The 20,232-nt window shown below is 46.2% G+C and overlaps 4 protein-coding genes across 5 annotated transcripts; 3 read left to right on the forward strand and 1 right to left on the reverse strand.

Moving 5' to 3' along the window:
* Positions 1-6,380: 6,380 nt before the first annotated feature.
* LOC123454088 (histone H2A type 1) lies at positions 6,381-6,857 on the reverse strand. Of its 2 annotated transcripts, XM_045132211.1 has the most exons (2): positions 6,777-6,857; positions 6,384-6,671 (listed from the first exon to the last, which is right to left on the reverse strand). In XM_045132211.1, the coding sequence occupies exons 1-2, from the start codon at positions 6,855-6,857 to the stop codon at positions 6,465-6,467; spliced, it is 288 nt and encodes a 95-aa protein (XP_044988146.1). In that variant the 3' UTR covers positions 6,384-6,464. The 2 variants fall into 2 exon arrangements, with proteins under 2 accessions (XP_044988145.1, XP_044988146.1); XM_045132210.1 differs by having other exon boundaries at positions 6,381-6,857.
* A 302-nt stretch (positions 6,858-7,159) lies between these two features.
* On the forward strand, positions 7,160-7,570 carry LOC123454094 (histone H2B type 1-C/E/F/G/I). The gene has a single exon (XM_045132218.1). It carries the CDS (start codon positions 7,170-7,172, stop codon positions 7,548-7,550), a length of 381 nt encoding a protein of 126 aa, XP_044988153.1. The 5' UTR covers positions 7,160-7,169; the 3' UTR covers positions 7,551-7,570.
* A 7,085-nt stretch (positions 7,571-14,655) lies between these two features.
* Positions 14,656-15,252, forward strand: LOC101594538 (histone H1t-like). The gene has a single exon (XM_004670906.2). The coding sequence runs from the start codon at positions 14,656-14,658 to the stop codon at positions 15,250-15,252; it is 597 nt and encodes a 198-aa protein (XP_004670963.2).
* Positions 15,253-17,174: 1,922 nt separating this feature from the next.
* Positions 17,175-17,489, forward strand: LOC101594823 (histone H4). The gene has a single exon (XM_004670907.3). The coding sequence runs from the start codon at positions 17,178-17,180 to the stop codon at positions 17,487-17,489; it is 312 nt and encodes a 103-aa protein (XP_004670964.1). The 5' UTR covers positions 17,175-17,177.
* The last annotated feature ends 2,743 nt before the right edge of the window (positions 17,490-20,232 follow it).

Raw genomic sequence — 20,232 nt, forward strand, 5'->3', positions numbered from 1 at the left:
TCCTCATCTGGCTCCAGTGCACAGATTTGGGTGGGGAGTGATGTGAGAGGCAACGCTGACTCCTCTTCAATGTAGAAAGATGTCCTGTACAGCTCTGGGGTTAGCCCTGGCAAAGCGCTGCCTGGGCACCAAACTGCCTGGTCAGGACTCTGGGCAGAGAAGGGGTTAGCCACATTCAACGTCATGAAGGTGGCAATGCCAAACCAGTGGGCCTGGAGGAAGGTGTTTTCAAATTTAAGATCTAAGAAGGTTGTGGTGGCTCACACCTATAATCCCAGGACTCGGGAGGCAGAGGTAGGAAGATTGCCGTAAGTTCAAGGCCACCCTGAGACTACACAGTGAATTCTAGGTCAGCTTGGGCTAGAGTGAGACCCTACCTCGAAACATCAAAACCAAACAAGAAAGAAAGAAAGAAAGGAAGGAAGGAAGGGAGGGAGGGAGGAAGGAAGGAAGGAAGGAAGGAAGGAAGGAAGGAAGGAAGGAAGGAAGGAAGGAAGAAAGAAAGAAAGAAAGAAAGAAAGAAAGAAAGAAAGAAAGAAAGAAAAGAAAAAAAAGAAAAGATACATGGGACTTGGCTTCACCAGGTTGTAGACTTGCTGAAAACCCATCACCTCTTTGTTCTTTCTTTTTCTTTTTTCTGGGGGTGTGGGGTGGGGATGTGTTTTCAGGTAAGGTCTTTTGCCCAGGCTGACCAGGAATTCATTATGTAGTCTCTGGCTGACTTCGAACTCACAGCAATCCTCCTACCTCTGCCTCCCAAATGCTTGGATTAAAGGCATGCACTACCACATAGCTTTCTTCATATCTTTATTTATTCATTTTTTACTTTTTGTTGCTGTTTATTTTGAGGTAGGGTCTTGTTCTAGCCCAGGCTGACATGGAATTAACTATATAGTCTTAGGGTGGCCTTGAACTCATGACGATCTTCCTACCTCTCCTTCCTGAGTGCTGGGATTAAAAGTGTGCATCACCACTTCCAGCCCTTCCTTCTTAGTTCTCCCTTTGAGGATGGACATGTCTACCCTCTAACCCATAGTTGTATTTTTGGGGCATGTGATTAGTTTGATTTTACAGATCATGGCTGGAGAAGAATTTTGCCTCGGGATAGCTGTATCTTGAGTCTTGTCCATACCTGACTTAGATGATAAAGTGCCACTGTAAACTTTAAGATTGATGCTGGAATGAGTTAAACCTTTGGAGACTGTTAGGATGGCTAAGTATATTTTGCATGGGAAAAGGCCACTGATTTTTGCCAGGTCAGAGCGGAGATATAGTAGTGGGTTATGCCCCCAAAATTTCTATGTTGGAAATCTAAACCCTAATGTTATTATTTGGAGACATCGCATTTCAGGGGCAAGCAAGGTTAAAGGCCATAGGATGGGAATCTGAATCCACAGGGCTTGTGTTCATACAAAAAGAGAAAGACCAGAGCTCTCTTTACTCACACCCTGAGGAAAGATGCCCGATAAGAAGGAGGCCATCAGTAAGATAGAAGAGAGCCTCACCAGATGCCAACCACAATGGCACAGTGATCTGACGCTTTCAGAGACTTAAACTGTGGAGAAAATAAATCTGTGCTTTTTGAATGTTCCAATCAGCAATTTTGTTTCAAGGTAGGGTCTCACTCTAGTCCAGGCTGACCTGGAATTCGCTATGTAGTCTCAGGCTGGCCTCAAACTCACATTAATCCTCCTACCTCTGCCTTCGGAGTGCTGGGATTAAAGGTATGCGCCACCATGCCCGGCTCCAATCAGCATTTAGTTAAGGCACTCTGAAAGGAAGAAGAAAGGTGAGTGCTGGTGAGGATTTAATCTCCGACAGATGCGTGTCATATACTGAAGAGTTTAGGACTCAGTATCCGGTCTTCTTTCAGAATCAGGATTCACAGATTCCCTCACCATGCCCAATCTACAACTCGTCTCACAGCAGCAATGTCATGGGTGGGAGGATGTTTTTTCCTCTATGGCTACACTCAGACCAATAACTCATCTAATTTTGTAGTGCGTATGCTGTCTTCCAGTTTCTCTGAATTTTACCATGGCTTCGCTTAATCCTTCTCTAAAATAATAGATTTCTGGGACTGGGAACATGGCTCAGTGGGCACAAGCATGAAGATTTCCGTTGGAATCTTTGGTACCAATACACAATGCCTGGGGTGGCGGCACGCATGCAAGCGTAATCAAGGACTGGCGCGGTGGAGATGGGCGTCCTGGGCCTTGCTGGTGAGCTTGTCTAGCTGAATTGATGAGATCCAGGTTCAGCGAGAGGCCGTCTCAGTGAGTAAGGTGAAGAGCAGCTGAACTCAGCCCACACTGGCCTGGGGCTCTCCATGCACACATGCATGTGAATACACAGACCTACTCTATACACACCCATGTATGAATGATAAATCATAAAATGGGCTTCTATTTTTTAAGTTTTCCCATATGTGCATATAGGAGATGGTTTTTAAAAAATTCCTTTATTAAAAAAACACAAAATAGAAAGAAAAAAAGAGAAAACACAAAACAAAGAAAAAGTTAATGTACTTGTTAGCAGCTGTGTGTGGGGGCAGGTGTATGGGCACACCAGTGTCTCCTGCTGCTGCTAATGAGTGTCAGACATGTGCACTGCTTTGGATTTGGCTTTACGTGGGTACTTGGGAATTGAACCTGGGCTGGCAGGCTTTGCAAACAAGTGCCTTTATTCACGGATCTTTCCCTCCCCCACCTCATGATTTCCCCATCTTGTTAATCTTACTTGCTTTAGTACAATATTAAGATATAGGGGGTGCTGGAGAGACCGTTTAGCAGTTAAGGCACTAGAAGGCTAAGTTCTAGGTTTGATATACCAGTACCTACTTAAGCTAGATGCACAAGGTGGCACATGTGTCTAGAGTGCATTTGCAGTGGCTGAAGGTCCTGGTACACCCATCCTAGATAAATAAATAAAGTAAAAAAAAAAATTTTTTTTTAAGGATATAGGGATTTGTCAGGCATGGCGATGCACGCCTTTAATCCTAACACTTAGGATGCAGAGGTAGGAGGATTGCTGTGAGTTTGAGGCCACGCTGAGATGACATAGTGAGTTTCCAGGACAGCCTGGGCTAGAGCGAGACCCTACATAAAAAAAAAAAAAAAAAGTTAAATGATGCTCCCCCCAAAGGATAATGCTGCATTGATCGTTTCTAGATGTACAGGAATTTAAAATGGGAGAAACTGTAGTAAACTGATCAGTCTTGTTTAGGGCACCTTGTCAACCCAATTTATAATTCCATCTTTGTCTCAAGTCTCATTAAAATCCAGATCTGAACTTCCATCTCTGGTGTCTGGCTACCTTCTGTTATGGGGAGATCTGGGTGGGAGACTTTCATTAGCTTGCTCCTGAGTAAGTAGTGTTCCCCAAGACTTCTGAGGCAAGGTAGACAGAGAGCTGGCTCAAGGCCTGGAAACTTATGAGGTTGTGCAGCATTTATTGTGCACTCAGGCATTTGCCCCAGGCGTAGCTAGGATGCTGAGATGTAAACGGTGACATGAAGAATGCTGGAGACGGAGCTGTGTGGAAGCCCTGCCTATAGGGATAGGCTCTCAGCTGTCTCTCCTACATCAGATCCAACCCATGATGTGAGCAGAAACAGAGTGACAGAGACAGACAGAAGGAATATGGGTATTCCTGGACCTCTTACTGATCTCTGCAAATGAGCTCCAGGCACATGTTCCACTTTGTGCATCTGGCTTTATGTAAGTACTGGAGAATCAAACCTGGGCCTTCAGGGTTTGCAAGCAAGGGCTTTGAATGGTGAGCCATCTTTCCAGTCCTGTCCTTTTGTTTCTATGAAGCTTTCCATACAGGACCCCAACACAAGCTGGAAGGCCATTTATTTATTTTTGTGATTTTTAAAAAATTTGTTTGTGAGAAGAGAGAGAAGGGAAGGAAGGAAAGGAAGAGGAGTGGAGGAGGAAGGAAGAGAAAGAGAGAAAATATGAATGGGTACACAAGGGCCACCCGCCACTGCAAACAGACTGCAGATACATGTGCTAATCTCTGCATCTGGCTTTACGTGGGTACTGGGGAATCAAACCCAGACCATCAAGCTTTGCAAGCAAGAAGCTTTAAGCCACTGAGCCATCTCTCCAGCCCTGGAAGGCACTTTTTTTTTTTTTTTTTGGTTTTTCGAGGTAGGGTCTTGCTCTAGCCTAGGCTGACCTGGAATTCACTGTGGAGTCTCAGGGTGGCCCCGAACTCATGGCAATCCTCCTACCTCTGCCTCCCGAGCGCTGGGATTAAAGGTGTGTGTCAAGGAAGGCACTTTTTACTGGAAAGAAAAGGTGCTATTGGCAGCCTCAGGCTCCTGTGTACTTTATGGGCCCTTTAACACACAATGCTTCCTGGTTGTTGGACCATTGATTTACTCAAGCCAAAAGTTATCCAGTGCACATTTGTTAAGAGTCTGTTATGATGCATGAATCAATGACAACTGTCTACCATTCCACAAGATGGGGTCTTGACCTTATGCAGATCTTTCTGAAGAAGAAAACTTCAGGGTTAACAAAATTCCCAATGCACCATTCACTACCAAATAAATGTGAAGATTTGTTCTTGGAACCCAGAGAGCAGAATTCAGATCTCAAGTCTTCTCTAACTCATTTTTGTCCACTCTATATTAAGTCAAATCCTATAGCCCTTCAAAAACCTTCTTCTTATCAAACCAAGTTACTTTGTCTCACCTTCCCCACCCTAAATCAAAATCATGTTGGTTTTCCCCACCGTGGATTTACTATGTCAACACAGTGTAAAAATTTACCTCTCTTCAGATTCTGGGGGAAAATTACCACTTCTCAAGTTCTTAACATAGTCTCAGATACCTACATTAACTTTTAGGCATATAGACTTACCCATTATCTATTGATTTTTTTTCACTATTTCAGTTTTTTCACAATAATCTCTCAAGATATGATGGTTACAGAATAACATTAGAATACTGGTATTCTAACCTTAGGGCTCAGACAAGTTTTTAAACTCTATTTTCCTCTGCTTCTTTACCAAAATATCTATATATCTATAATATGGTTGGGAAGGTGGTTCCACAATTAAATACACTTGCTTGCAAAGCCTTATGGCTTAGGTCTATTCCCCAGGACCCATGTAAAACCAAATGCACAAAAAGGTGCATGTGTCTGGAGTTTGTTTGCAGTGGCAAGAGCACCTGGCACACCCATACTCACTCTGTTTCTTTCTCTTTCTCTTTCAAATACACAAATAAAAACATTTTAAAAATCATCTATAATAGAGTTTATTCCATTGTTGGGTGAATTGAATTAACATGCTGGGGGCACACAGGAAGAAGCCTGGCATGCAGTATGGGCTTCCTGGGCCATCTGTCTTGATCAGCCTGTGTTGTATTCTAATTTCTGAACACATCCCACTAAACTGGGTTCCTTTCGTCGCATGGTGAGCAAAGCACAGGAAGAAGAGGGAACAGGAGACAGGCGTCTACGCCAAGGTCACACACCTAGCAATTTGGGGACTAGTTTTCAAGGCAACTTGCCAAGAAAAGGAGAAGGATCCCAAGGCTTGTATTAAGTCAAATTCTTGGCTTGAAAGACAGGCCGAGGTGGAAAAATGTACTCTGAGTAGCAGAGCCCTGAGAAGTCAAGCACAGTAAGGCGGGACCTCACCCCAGCCCAGCTGCTCTTCACAATCATTTAAAAACACCCAAGCTGGGCGTGGTGGCGCAAGCCTTTAATTCTAGCACAAGGTAGGCAGAGGTAAGAGGATTGCTATGAGTTTGAGGTCAGCCTGAGACTACAGCATGAGTTCCAGTCAGCCTGGACTAGAGTGAGATCCTACCTCCAAAAAACCAAAAACCAAACCAAACCAAAAATACCCAAGAAGCCAGGCCAGGAAACACAAATGGGCAATACCTGCATTTGGGAGGTGGAAGCAGTTGGACCAGGAATCCAAGGCCATTGTCATTTGCATAGTGTGTTTGAAGCTAGTGACATGAGACAATTTTTTTTTCTAAAAGCAAATATAGAAAACATTTTTTCTTGGCATGTGACAAATTATGTAGTCACAGCACTTGAGAGGTGGAGTGAGGACTTCAAGGACAACTCTGGTTACATGAGAAATTCATGGACAACTTGAACTACATGAAACCCTGCCTCATACTCAAAAAACAAACAAAACCACCTTTAAAAAAAACAAAACTGCTTCCATGTAGTGAAGGTAGTCATTTGTTTTCCAGCCACCATGCCTTCAACCTTCTACAGAGGATCCTTTCATATATACATACATATATAATATAATAACACATATATACATATACATACATAAATATATATATATATATATACTTTTTTTTTTGAGGATGGATTGCCTGTTTGTAATTTAATGTTCCGCTCTTTCTTTGAAACAGTGGGGGCTCTGAAAAGAGCCTTTGGGTAAATAAAGAAGGGTTTCCGGAAGTTCAGTGGCCTATCAAATCACTTGCCCTTGGCCTTGTGGTGGCTCTCGGTCTTCTTGGGCAGCAGCACGGCCTGGATGTTGGGCAGCACGCCGCCCTGCGCGATCGTCACTTTGCCCAGCAGCTTGTTGAGCTCCTCGTCGTTGCGGATGGCCAGCTGCAGGTGGCGCGGGATGATGCGCGTCTTCTTGTTGTCGCGGGCCGCGTTGCCCGCCAGCTCCAGGATCTCGGCCGTCAGGTACTCGAGCACGGCCGCCAGGTACACCGGGGCGCCGGCGCCCACCCGCTCGGCGTAGTTGCCCTTGCGGAGCAGCCGGTGCACGCGGCCCACCGGGAACTGCAGGCCGGCCCGCGAGGACCGAGACTTGGCTTTGGCGCGCGCCTTGCCGCCCTGTTTGCCGCGCCCAGACATAGTCAAAAAAGTGGGGTCAACAAACAGTACCGACCAGAAAACAAAATGCGTAAGACTAGCTGCCTGTATAGTCATTTCCTGGACAGTAAATGCAGCACTCTGATTGGCTGCAAATGCCGTGCTTCTTTGGCCAATAGAAAAGGATATACTACATACTTAATTTGCATTCAGTCGCGCAAGCATAGCCGATTGGTCTTCCATCTTCCAATCAAGTAAGACTAAATTCTCATTCCTCATTAGCATAAGTACTCTATAAATATCTGAACTCCATCGTTACACTTTACTGTGTTTGTGTCGACTCAAACTTCTATCATGCCAGAGCCAGCTAAGTCGGCGCCGGCCCCGAAGAAGGGCTCGAAGAAGGCGGTGACGAAGGCGCAGAAGAAGGACGGCAAGAAGCGCAAGCGCAGCCGCAAGGAGAGCTACTCGGTGTACGTGTACAAGGTGCTGAAGCAGGTGCACCCCGACACGGGCATCTCGTCCAAGGCCATGGGCATCATGAACTCGTTCGTGAACGACATCTTCGAGCGCATCGCGGGCGAGGCGTCGCGCCTGGCGCACTACAACAAGCGCTCGACCATCACGTCGCGGGAGATCCAGACGGCCGTGCGCCTGCTGCTGCCCGGGGAGCTGGCCAAGCACGCCGTGTCCGAGGGCACCAAGGCCGTCACCAAGTACACCAGCTCCAAGTAGACTTTGCCGGCGCCAAAGGCGGCCTCCGAAACACAAAGGCTCTTTTCAGAGCCACCTACTTGTGCACGAAGGGGGCTGTGTTCGCACACAAAGACAGATCTAAGGTGGGCAGTTTGGCAGCTAAGCTTTATAAGAACATGGGGTTGATACAACCTCCAGTTTTCTGGTCTGGAAACAGTCCTAGGCGCAATGGGAGGGTGAACTATACATGCCCTCCTGCAGGGTGGGCTTTTTAACACCTACTAGAGCAGGTTGAAGAGCTCAGGAGCTATGTATCATTGAGTATTGTTTGAAACTTGCAAATGGAATGTCCTGCTTGTAAACAGCTTGCAGGTGTCACCCCCTTTTCTGTCATGAATTTGATTTGTCTTACACAAAGAAATAAGCTAATTTACTGACGAAGCTGTAGGTGCAGGAATCTCCAGGCTTGTCTCCCAGTTTAGCTCACTGCTATTACTCGAAACTTGAAGCTGGGTTTTACTGTGCTTTTGTCAGTCCTCATTTTGTCATGATCATAGTGGTAATAGTACCTATCTTTACAAGCAGGCAGAGACTGCTATTGACTGAAATGTTTTTATTCATTTTTGTTATCATTTTTTTTATTTTTCGAGGTAGGGTCTTGCTGATCTGGAATTCACTATATAATCCCAGGATGGCCTTGAACTCACTGGGATCCTCCGACCTCTCCCACCCAAGTGCTGGGATTAAAGGTGTGCCCCACCAGTCCACATTGTGTGAGAGAGGGTTCTAGGAAGGGGACCAAGGTCACACATTCAAACTGGGGAGTGTTTAGATAAAAAGGGCAAAGGGTGAGGAATGAGGAGCCAGAGAATCAGTGAAGGGCTGCAGCAGTGGCAGAGCAGAAGCAACAGCAGGCAGTGGGTCAGTGGTGTGTTGTGTGTGTGTGTGGGGGTGGGGGGGCTGAGCTGTCACAAGCACCTGAGGAATTACAAAGTGAACACAAGTGACTGTTTCTTTTGACAGGCGGAACAGCAACCTTTAGCCATATTTTTTTCCACCATGTGACATTGCAGGATGCTGTTTCATCTCCCAAATAAGAGTGGGTATAAGTGATATTGCAAGATAAAAATGGTTTTGTTTTTTAAATTTTTATTTACTTATTTGAGAGTGACAGACAGAGAGGGAGAGAGGCAGCTAGATACAGAATGGGTGTGTCAGGGCCTCCAGCCACTTCAAATGAATGCTAGATGCATGTGCCCCCTTGCGCTTCTGGCTTACGTGGGACCTGGGGAATCAAGCCTCGAATCGGGGTCCTCAGGCTTCACAGGCAAGCGTTTAACTGCCAAGCCATCTCTACAGTCCAATAGGAGTATTTTTTCTAAAAAAAACTTTTTTTAAAATAAGTTTTTAATGTTTATTTTTATTTATTTATGTGAGAGTGACAGAGAGAGAAATAGGCAGAGAGAGAGAGAGAGAGAGAGAGAGAGAGAGAGAGAGAGAGAGAGAGAGAGAATGAATATGAATGGGCGCGCCAGGGCCTTCAGCCACTGCAAAAGAACTCCAGAGTCGTGCGCCCCTTGTGCATCTGGCTAATGTGGGTCCTGGGTAATTGAGCCTGGAACCGGAGTCTTTACGCCTCACAGGCAAGCGCTTAACTGGTAAGCCATCGCTCCAGCCCTATTATTATTTTATGAGAGAGAAGGAGAGAGAATTGGCATGCCAGGGCCCACTGCAATCGAACTGCAGGCGCGGGTGCCATCTTGTGCGCATGTGCGACCTTGCATGCTTGTGTCACCGTGTGCTTCTGGCTTATTTGGACTCAGACATAGGTCCTTAGGCTTCTCAGGCAAGTGCTTTCACTGCTAAGTCATCTGTCCAGCCCAAGGGCAGTAGTTTTAAACCTTGAAGAACCAACAAGCATTGCCTCAAGCCTAAAGCCTAAAAGAAGAACAAACAAGCATTAGCTATAAAACCTTTTTCCCCCCTGAGTATGAAAATAGTAAATGTTCCTTGTAGAAATTTGTGAAACATGTAAGTAGATAATGAAAAGCTCCTAGTATCTCTTTTGTGAGTGTAAATGTATGAAATGACCCCGTACATGTAATGTACAGATAATAAATATATCACACACAAAGTCAATGTTAATATTTTGTTTGTGAGAGAGGAGAGAGAAAGGAATAGGCAGATAGAGATAAAGGCATGCCAGGGCCTCCACCGTCTGGCTTATGTGGGTACTGGGGAATCAAACCTGAATCCTGAGGCTTCACTTGCAAGTGCCTTAACTGCTAAGCCATCTCTATAGCCCCACTTTTTTTAAATTAATTAGTTTATTTATTTATTTATTTTCTTTTTTAGGATCTGTACTCTTGTTTATTCATTTTTCTAAAAATCACCGCAGGCTGAGCACACTGATGATCTGTCCTCCATTGTAGTGGACCTAACTCCCTCTCCATCATTACTCAGAAATGTATAAATCCCACCACGGTGATGAGGGCATGTCATCCACTTGCCCTTTTGGGGGACCTTTTGTGACAATGTCAACAGTCACTATACATTTCCTGGAGTTCTGGTGTCGAGAGCTGACATTTCCTGGAATTCCTGCTTCCAGAGTCTTCTGGCCATGAAGTGCCTCATGGGTATACAACCCAGCCCCACTTTTAAAAATTAAAAAAAATAACATTTTAATTTATTTTAGAGAGAGAGAGAAAAAGGCAAGAGAAAGAATGGATACACCAGGCCCTCTAGTTACTGCAAATGAACTCCAGACACATGTGCCACTTTGTGTGTCTGACTTTACATGGGTACTGGGGAATGAAACCTGGGCCTTTGGCTTTGCAGGCAAATACCTTAACCAGTAAGCCATCTCTCCAGCCCAAAGTATACAAACTGTACATCTTCATACATAAACTAGTGTTTTTCTTCTTTTCCTCCTCTTCTTTTTTTTTTTTTTTTTTTTTTTGTTTTTTGAGGTAGGGTCTCACTCTAGCCCAGGCTGACCTATGGAGTCTCAGGGTGGCCTCGAACTCATAGCCATCCTCTTACCTCTGCCCTCCAAGTGCTGGGATTAAAGGTGTGCGGCACCATGCCCAGCTTTATTTCTTTGTTTTTTTAAAAAAAAAACTTTTTCTATTTTTGTTTTTTTTTTTAAGTGAGAGAGCTAGAGAGAGAATTGGCACACCAGGGCCTCCAGCCACTGTCATCAAATTCCAGATATGTACGTGTACAACCTTGTGCACGTGTGTGACTTTGTGTGCTTGTGTCACGTTGTGTGTCTGGCTTATGTGGGACCTGGAGAGTTGAACGTGGGTCCTTAGGCTTTGCAGGCAAGCACCGTAACCACTCAGCCATCACTTCAGCTCATCTTTTTATGTTTTTTTCCACGATAGGGTCTCACTCTTGCCCAGGGTTACTTGGAACTCACTCTTTAATTCCAGGCTGGCCTCAAACTCATGGTGATCCTCCTACCTTTCCCTCCTGAGTGCCCCACCACAGCTTGCAGTTTTTATTCTTTTGGATGGAAAAACCTTTCCAATGGTGAGATGGATCAACCTTGCTGGCCCAGGTCCAATTCTGCAGAACCTACGTAGAACTGTAATCCCAAATCACCTTCAGCAGTGGGAGGTGGAGCCAGAAGAACCTGGGCACTCACTGTCAACCTTGCTAGAGAGGAACCAAAGAAGCTGTCAAAACAAATGGCGTGCCTGGGCTGGGAAGATACCTCAGGCTCTGGGTTCAGCCTCCAGGACTGCCACAAAAACAATGAAAGACGGAAAAACATTAAGAAAAATAATTGTCAGGCACAATGGTGTTCAACTGTAATCCCAGCACTGAGGAGGTAAAGCAAAACAATCAGGAAGTCAAGGCCATCCTGTGTTGCGTAGTGATGCCTTGTGTTATTAAAAAGAAAGAGGGGGAGGCGGCTGAGGAAATGGCTTAGGACTAGGCCCTCGGTTTGATTCCCCAGGACCCAAGTAAGCCAGATGCACAAGGGGGTGCAAGCATTTGGACTTTGTTTGCAGTGGCTGGTGGCCATGGAGTGCCCATTCTCTCTCCCTCTCAACTAACTAAATAAATAAAGAAATAAAGATATTAAAAAAAAAACCTGGCACAGCTATCTGTGTGTGGTGTTTTATTATAATTTTTGGGGGCCAGGCTTTCACTCCAGCCTTGGCTACCCGGGGGTGAAAGGATAAAAGTTGCCCTATTTCTGCTGCCCTGTTGTCTAGCTGCTTTGCTAACTTGCCTTTTTAAGCTTCTGTAATATGGCTTGCTTGCTACTGCACTGAATCACAGAACTGCCATTTTGCAACTACTTCCATTTTGTAAAAAGTATGCAACTACCTCCATTTTGTAAAAAGTATACCATGAGGACCTGACCCTTTGTACACCCTACCCAATCAGAGGGACCCTCACGAGCCCACCTCGTAGGCCCCACCCAATCAGGGGAACCCACGGCTGAAAAGCCACTATGACTCTGCATACCTATGGTTTTCATCCTTTATAAGCTGACCAAACACGTGGCTAGGGGCTCTTCACCTTTCTTCCTGCGAGAGGAAATTTGTGTTGAGCCCGGATGCATCGGAATCAATAAACCTCGTGCGGTTTGCATTGAGAGCGTCCTGCGTGAGTGTTTTTGGGGTCGCGTAGACAGCCCTGAGCGGGGACCCCTCTGGGGAACCCCACAGGGGGAACTCACTCTGTAGCCCCAGGCTGTCCTCAAATTCTGTCTCTGTGTCTTGTCAGTGAATGAGAAAGTTAAAAAAAAAAATGTTTATGCAAAACCTCCAAAGCCAACACTTTCTCCTTAAGACTTCAGATAGGCTCAGTGAGCTGGTGCACACCTTTAATACCTGCACTTTGGGGAATGAGGTTAGAAGGATTCCCCTTGAGTTTTGAAGCCAGCCTGGGCCTACAGAGTGACTTCCTGGGCAACCAGGCTAGAATGAGACCATCTGGAAACAACCAACCAACCAAGCAACCCACCAAAACAACCTTCAGACAGGTCCATGGTTCTTCATACAAACATGTAGTGCTCTTCCCAAAATGCTGTTTGTGGGTTTTCCTTCCGTTCAAACCTGGATTGTAGGAGAGGCGGGATAGGAAGACAGGGAAATTAAAGAGACACAGGAAGGGACAGAAACCCCTTACCTCACCTCCACCCCGCCCCCAAGGTTCACTATTTGCTTCTCCCTGGCTGAGTGAAGAATTCCAACAGTGTATCATAAACAAGTCTCACAAGAGCTAGTAAGGCCAAAACAGTCCCAATATCCCTAACCTTGAACAGTGTACCCCATAAACCATTTCATTTACAAAAGGAGATTTTTCTTTTTAAGATAAGAGAAGAAAGCAAAAGTAAATTTTAAAAAAGTTTTGTTGTTAGGGATAGAGAGATGGCTTAGCAGTTAAGGTGCTTGCCTGCAAAGCCAAAGGACTCAGATTTGATTCCCCAGGACCCACGTAAACCAGATGCACAAGGTGGCACTGGAGTTCATTTGCAGTGCCTTGAGGACCTGGCATGCCTATTGTCTCTATCTGCTTCTCCGTCAAATAAATGAATAAATAAATAATAAAATTTTTGAAAAAAAAAATAATTTCTAGCTGGGTGTGATGGTGCGCACCCTTAATCCCAGCACTTGGGAGGCAGAGGCAGAAGGAGCATCATGAGTTCCAGGTCAGCCTGGGCTAGAGTGAGACCCTACTTCAGAAAACCAGAACACAACAAAAAAGAGATTTTTACATTATTTACTTGGGAAGAGAGAGAGAATATAGTTACACAAGAGCCTCAGAGAACTCCACACACATCCACTGCTTTCTGCTTCTGGCCTTATGTGGGTACCGCGGAATGGAGCCTGGGCTATCAGGCCTTGCAACTTTAATTTTAACTGCTGAGTCATTGCCCCAGCCCGTCTTTAAAAAAATTTTTTTTTTAAACTTAAACTTTAAACTTTGCTTAATGTTTGAACCAGGTCACAAATTGAGTCATTTGTGCAATGTAACTTCAAGAGAGCACCTACACGTGCTGCTGCACCAGCCTCACGATAATCCTGTCTCAGGCTCTCAAGTCCTGGGGGCATCTGCATGTGTCACCCCGTCCTGCCACGAGCAGACTATCTCCAGACATGTCACAAAAGCCAGTCCCAGGAGAAGCTCAGGGCAGCATTCTTCCAAGAACTTTTCCCCAACACATCTGCAGCCCTACCTACTGGCCCAGCTTTGTTACAGCCTGGATCCATGGGTTCCACCGGACTCTGCAAGCCAAGGCTCCAGCTTCATAGTGGACAGTTCATTAGGGCAAGAGGTTGTTTCTGATGAATCTGCGGGTACATAATGACAGGGGCATTCGGCGTGTTTCAGATAATGAAAGAAGCAAAACTCAGTCTGGGCAAACTGGACCAGACTCTGGCCAGGCAGGTGCCATATGTGAAGCCCTTCTTATTACCCCATCTTACAAGGCTTCTGTTAAAGTTCCAGGAGCTATGGAGTGCCTTAATCATAGAAAAGTCATATGCTTTGTGGATTGTATTTATTTGTGTTCCCCTAAATCAGGTGACCCCTAGAGTTTTTACATAATTCTAGAAACACCTTCTACTTCTGCAGCGAGATAGCCAAGACCCCTGTGTTACTTCCGTCACGCATATAAATAATTTCAATAAAAGTTGGGGAATGGACAATTTATTTTTTCACTAATTAGAAGTCACAGGTATGGAAGACCACTCGGGAGAAACTGGGTAATATTTCTGCTAAATATTACTTTTGAAATTCAAAAGGAAAGCAGGAAGTTGTTTACTTTCCCTCAACCTTGGCAGCAAATCTGGGGCCTTTGGCATTAGTTTTGGCATGCTAAGCAACTTGTGATTTAAAGGTAAAACAGCAGATGATCTAGCAGACCCCTGGAGGTCACCTGGCCACGGGAGCTGGATCATTCTGCAGCAAGTGGATTTGGGGTATTCCACTTTTAGGGGGTCAAAGAAACACAAATGCAGTTCCCTGAGGGGCGGGGGAAGGCGCCTGGATGACGCACCAATCACAGCACGCCCTGCCCTATAAAAGGAGGCGGTGCCAACCACTCGGTCCACTTGCACCCCACTCTTCCAGTCTGCTTCGGTCGCACCTAGGGATGTTAGGGAAGGGGGGCACCAGCGTGATGCCCATCGGCTGCCAAGAGAACTCTTCATGCAAAAGGCGAGGGAGGAGGCAGGTTGATATGGCCCCTATGAGTGCCGAGGCTCCGCCCCTCCCGGTAAGCAAGCTGATCCCGGAGGTCCTCTCGTTCTCGCAGGACAGAGCCGGGATGTCTCTGGCCGCGCTCAAGAAGGCCCTGGCCGCCACTGGCTACGACGTGGAGAGAAACAACAACCGCATCAAACTGGCCCTGAAGACCCTGGTGAGCAAGGGCACCCTCGTGCAGACCAAGGGCACCGGCGCCTGTGGCTCCTTCAGGCTCAACAAGAAGGTCTCTCCCGACAAGACGATGAGCAAGGCCAAAAAACCCACGTCTGCCAAGCCAAAGAAACTGGGCGTGTCCCAGGACAGGAAGTCGCCCAGGAGCACCCAGGCCAACAAGGGTGTCAAGAAGCCGAAAACCACAGCGAAGAAGGCTGCCTCCGAGACAGGGAGGAAGGCCAAGGGCATCCAACAGCGCAAGAGCCCCGCCAAGGTCAGGGCGGCAAATCCCCAAACTGGGAGGCCCAAGTTGACCCTAGAGAAGACCAACCCGAAGAAGACCACGTCCAAGAAGTGAGCTGAAGATAGGGTATAACATAGCAAGCTAGTGTCCAATGAACCCAAAGGCTCTTTTAAGAGCCACTCACATGACTAAGATGGCCTAACACTTGGCAGGTTGCCTGCTAACACGTTGAGCAGAGATGAGGTGTGGGGCACACTACGGGTGGGTGACAAGTCTGCTAAACTTTAAGGGAGGTCTTAAACGTTCTTTGGGGCTTCATGTTTCAAACTTTGGTGAACTTTACTCCCTTATAAAGGTTGGCATGAATGTCCTTTGCAGGAGCAGACAGCTGCGCATCACATCTCAGCAGCAGGGAGGAAGCAGAGAACTCTGCGGGGTTGGGCCAGTAAGCCGTGGCACAAGTCTCTAAGGTTCGGAGTGACTGGGACCACCAAAACCGCTCTGCAGCAAACATGAAAGCTGTTATTTGGGAAAAACTATCTGCCAGGACTGACCCAAGAGCAGAGATTTTATAGGACTCTGCAGTTGGGGGAAGGTGAGGAAGGGAAACGTTAAAAAAAAAAAAAATTCTTTAGAGGAGACCTAAGATAGCCAGGGTGTGACACCTGAACTGTGACCACAAGATAAGGAGTAGGAAATCATGACCTAGGCGGGCAAGGGGGGAGAGGGGAAGGTGTCATTGTCAGGTAAGGAAGGGATAATGGTTGGGTGGTTTCTTGAGAAACGTGTATAACCCATTTCCTTATGCCTCTGTCAGCACCACATGGTAACTCCCATTTTGGGAGCCTGTCCCAACCTAAAAGTCTCCATGACCCAAAGGCTCCAGCAGCTGGAGACAGTCCAAAACTCATGAGGCGATGGAGATGTTTTACATTCACCCTATCACAGCTGGCTTTGAAGTTGGGGAGGGTAGAATTGTTTTTTCATTGGAAAAATCTTGGAACAGTGTTGGACCATTTCATAAGGTGATTTAATAAATTGATCTGCCAGGTGTGGTGTCACACGCCTTTAATCTCAGCACTCGGTAGGCAGAGGTAGAAGGATCTCCGTGAGTTCGAGGCCACTGAGATTACAGTGTCCAGGTCATCCTGAACCAGAGTGAAACCCTACCTCGAACCTCCCACCAAAGTAATAATAATAATAATAAATAAATAAATAAATAAACTGATCTCACAGATTTGAGGTAGGGTCCCCAGTACCCACGAGAAACCAGATGCCATGAAGTGGTGCCTTAATCTGGAGCTCCGTTGCAGTGGCAACAGGCCCAGGCATATCCATATTTACGTTCTCTCAAATTATTAAAAAGAAGGGGGGAAAAACACACCTTTAGGAACAGAGCTTTGTTGGGAGCAGACTTAAACCTGAACACCACAGAGGCTTCCAAGTGCCTTGGTTCCAACTGAAAATTTTTTGTTGTTTTCTCGAGGTAGGGTCTCACTGTACCCAGGCTGACCTGGAATTTACTCTGTAGTTTTAGGGTGGCCTTGAGCTCATAGTAATCCTCTTACCTCTGACTCGAGTGCTGGGATTAAAGGCGTGCACCACCACCCCCGGGCCAACTGAGAATTTTTACAGCACGGAAAGAAGTCCCTGGACATTAACCAACTCCATTTTAGACATCATTTGAACTTAAACCATAAAGGAACCATTACTTAGTTAATTAGTAACAAGGGGCAAATAAAAACAAACGTGACGTGGGGTCATATTTGCTTAGCGTAACTGACTCGAAAAAAGCCTTTCATTTTGCGCAGAAACAACGCAGCGCAATGAGAACTGCGCCGGACCGGGCCGCTCGCACAAGGCTGTGTTTTCCGGCCAATCACAACGTGGCATTTCTAAAGACTAGTCCTTCTGGCTCCGCCCCCTGATGACCTCATGCAGAAAACCGCGCCAACGCCAGCGGATCTCAATCAGGTCCGCCAAGGACGTATTTAAGCAGGGCTGTATCGCTCTGAAGCCACCCGAGCGGTTTTGTAGCCATGTCAGGTCGCGGCAAGGGCGGTAAGGGCCTGGGCAAGGGCGGCGCCAAGCGGCACCGCAAGGTCCTGCGCGACAACATCCAGGGCATCACCAAGCCCGCCATCCGGCGCCTGGCCCGCCGCGGCGGCGTCAAGCGCATCTCGGGCCTCATCTACGAGGAGACCCGCGGCGTGCTGAAGGTCTTCCTGGAGAACGTGATCCGCGACGCCGTCACGTACACGGAGCACGCCAAGCGCAAGACGGTCACGGCCATGGACGTGGTGTACGCGCTCAAGCGCCAGGGCCGCACGCTCTACGGCTTCGGCGGCTGAGCACCCCGCGCCCTCCCCCACCACCAACAAAGGCCCTTTTCAGGGCCGCCCACAAAATCACCAAAGAGCTGGACCTTTTTGGCAACAATGTACAGTGTTTCCCCAACTTGGCAATAGTCCATCTACCCACCAGGTGCTGTTTCCTGGTAGCATCCTTGCACAGTAGGCAGGCTCTGAAGTTGGCATAAAAAAGAACCTTATTCCTTTGTGCATGCAAAGGCCAATGGCCGTTAGACCCGTTACAAAGCCAAGCCTCCCTCGGACGTCCCTAGAAACCCAGCTGGGTGGGAGACCTCCACTGCACCTGGGGTCTCATCACTTGTGACTTGATAAAATGGTGTTTTGACAGGAAGCTCCCAGTGGGCAACTGAATAGTACTGTTTCTTGGCCAGTCATGTACTGACCAAAATTGTTTGGTAATTGACCCCAAAGTATAGAGTCAGTAACCTGGTGATGAACTTGGTTGTTAACCTGTTGTGTAGGAAGTAATTGGGAGGCTGGGGCGTGCCCAAGGTACAGACAACCCAAAATAGTTTGTAATGTTGAGAGCCTCCTGCTGCGGGGTGAGGCCTGTTCATCCTGGTCTTTAGGCGGTCTGGGGTCCTCTCACTGCCGGCGAGGGTCACCGAAGGGCTGGCTGCCATGCCAGGCTAGATGAGCGCCACTGGGCGTCAGTCTCAAGTCCAAGCTCAGCACAGCAGCCCACATCGCCAAGCAACGCAAGGGCTGTCGTTCATTCTATATAAGTTAAAGCCATTTTTTTTTTGCCTTCATTTTTGTACATCTTATCAGAATGTCCTAACTGTACAAGTCAGTCCAGAAAGAGGAAGACGTGAGCCATGACGAAGGACATGATGGTCACACTGCAGTGTTCCAACAGACTTTCATTGTCCTCCAAACCAAGGCTCAGAATAGATGGACGGTATGGATATGATATCTGTTGATGATCCTTAAGGGTTAAGAGAAAAATTTTTATTTATTTATTTTTGTTTTTTTTTGAGGTGTAGGGTTTCACTCTAGCCCAGGCTCACCTGGAACTCACTGTAGTCCAAGGCTGGTGATTCTCCTACCTCAGCCTCCAGAATTTTGGGATTAATGATGCGCACCACCACTCCCAGATGGAAACTGAAAATATTAAAAAGATTTACTTCAGCTAGCATTCACTTTCCCCAAATGGTTTTTGTGATTCAGGGTCATTGTGTTCGGATGAGTTACTAGGTTTTCAGTTTATTGTGTGTTGTGGCAGTCTTGTGACTCCCATTGTCATTATAAGACAAATATATACATTCGGGCCTGATGTGGTGGTACACGCCTTTGATCCCATCACTTGGGAGGCAGAGGTAGGGTCGCTGTGAGTTCCGGGCCAGCCTGAGACTACATAGTGAATTCCAGGTCAGGTAGGCTAGGAGACCTACCTTGGAAAATTAAAAAATAAATATGCAATTAGAACACTAGGTATGTAACTCTGTGGCAAAAAAAAAAAAAAAAAAAAAAAAGGCTCTGGGTTTGTCTAGGTGGAAAAAAAAAAAAAGAGCCGGGCATGGTAAAGTTTGGAGTTTTCTGTTTTTATTGCTTTACTTATTCATTTATTTAATGATTAAACCTAGGGTCTCACACATGCCAGGCAAGCGCTCTACCATTGATCTGTATCTTTGGCCCTGGTTTGAACTTTTTTTTTCCCCCGACTGTAGTGTCTTTAGGTTGCCCAGTATTGCCTCGAACTTCACCGTTTAATGCAGGCCTTGAACTTTTGATCCTCCTGCCTCAGCCTCCTGAGTAGCTAGATAGCAAACGTGTGCCACCATGTTCTAGTTGGATATTTCATGCTTTTTAAAAATAATTATTTATCTATTTGAGAAAGAGGCAGGTAGAGAGAGAAAATAGGCTTCCAGCCACTGAAAACAAGTCTTATGCATCTGGTTTAAGTGAGTACTAGGGAATTGAACCTGAGTCCTTAGGCTTTGCAGGCAAGCACCTTAACTGCTAAGCCATCTCTGCAGCCCCAGTATTTCATATTTTTAACCCCTATGACCGCAAAGTTTATCTGTCAAAATGCTTCCTGTGTTCTGTTAGCCACAACTGTTTACAGCTATATATATATTTTTTTTTTCTTTCTGAAGTTCCTATGATGAATGATGGGTTTTCTGGAATGTAAGGTTCAACTGGAGGGGAAAAGAAAGGTCAACAGAATGGGGGGAAGGCAGGCATGCAGAGTGGAGAGTGAACCCCATTTTAAATACACCACTCTTGCGTGGCATCGTGATGCATGCCTTTAATCTCAGCAATAGGGAGGCAAAGTTAGGAGGATTGCTGTGAGTTCAAATCCACCCTGAAACTACAGGTCATCCTGGGCTACCTGGAAAAATTTAAAAAAAAATCACATCTATGGGCATCCATTATTTTTGAATCACCATCACTGAGAAACAGTAGGAAAGAAAATATTAGAAATTGTGAATAGAGAAAGAGGATAAATTACATGTCAAAATAAAGAGAGGTGCTATTAATGAGACAATAGACAAGAAGTTGGGGGAAAGCAGTTGGCCCCACAGCTTGAATGAAGAAAGCACTTGCTGCCAAGTGCTTCTGAGAGCTCATGTATTTTTATTTCTTTTTATTTTTCGAGGTGGGCTCTCATTCTTGCCCAGGCTGATCTGGTTCTTGCTCTGTAAATCTGAGGCTGGCCTCCAACTCACAGTGATCTTCCTACTGGGTGCTGGGATTAAAGGTGTATGCTGCCACGCCT

Source organism: Jaculus jaculus, chromosome 13 (genome assembly GCF_020740685.1).
Source record: "Jaculus jaculus isolate mJacJac1 chromosome 13, mJacJac1.mat.Y.cur, whole genome shotgun sequence".
NCBI lineage: Eukaryota > Metazoa > Chordata > Mammalia > Rodentia > Dipodidae > Jaculus > Jaculus jaculus.

Bases quoted from the DNA above. Each gene is read 5' to 3' on its own strand.
- LOC123454094 (XM_045132218.1), top strand. From the start codon at position 7,170: ATGCCAGAGCCAGCTAAGTCGGCGCCGGCCCCGAAGAAGGGCTCGAAG.
- LOC101594538 (XM_004670906.2), top strand. From the start codon at position 14,656: ATGCCCATCGGCTGCCAAGAGAACTCTTCATGCAAAAGGCGAGGGAGG.
- LOC101594823 (XM_004670907.3), top strand. From the start codon at position 17,178: ATGTCAGGTCGCGGCAAGGGCGGTAAGGGCCTGGGCAAGGGCGGCGCC.
- LOC123454088 (XM_045132210.1), bottom strand. From the start codon at position 6,857: ATGTCTGGGCGCGGCAAACAGGGCGGCAAGGCGCGCGCCAAAGCCAAG.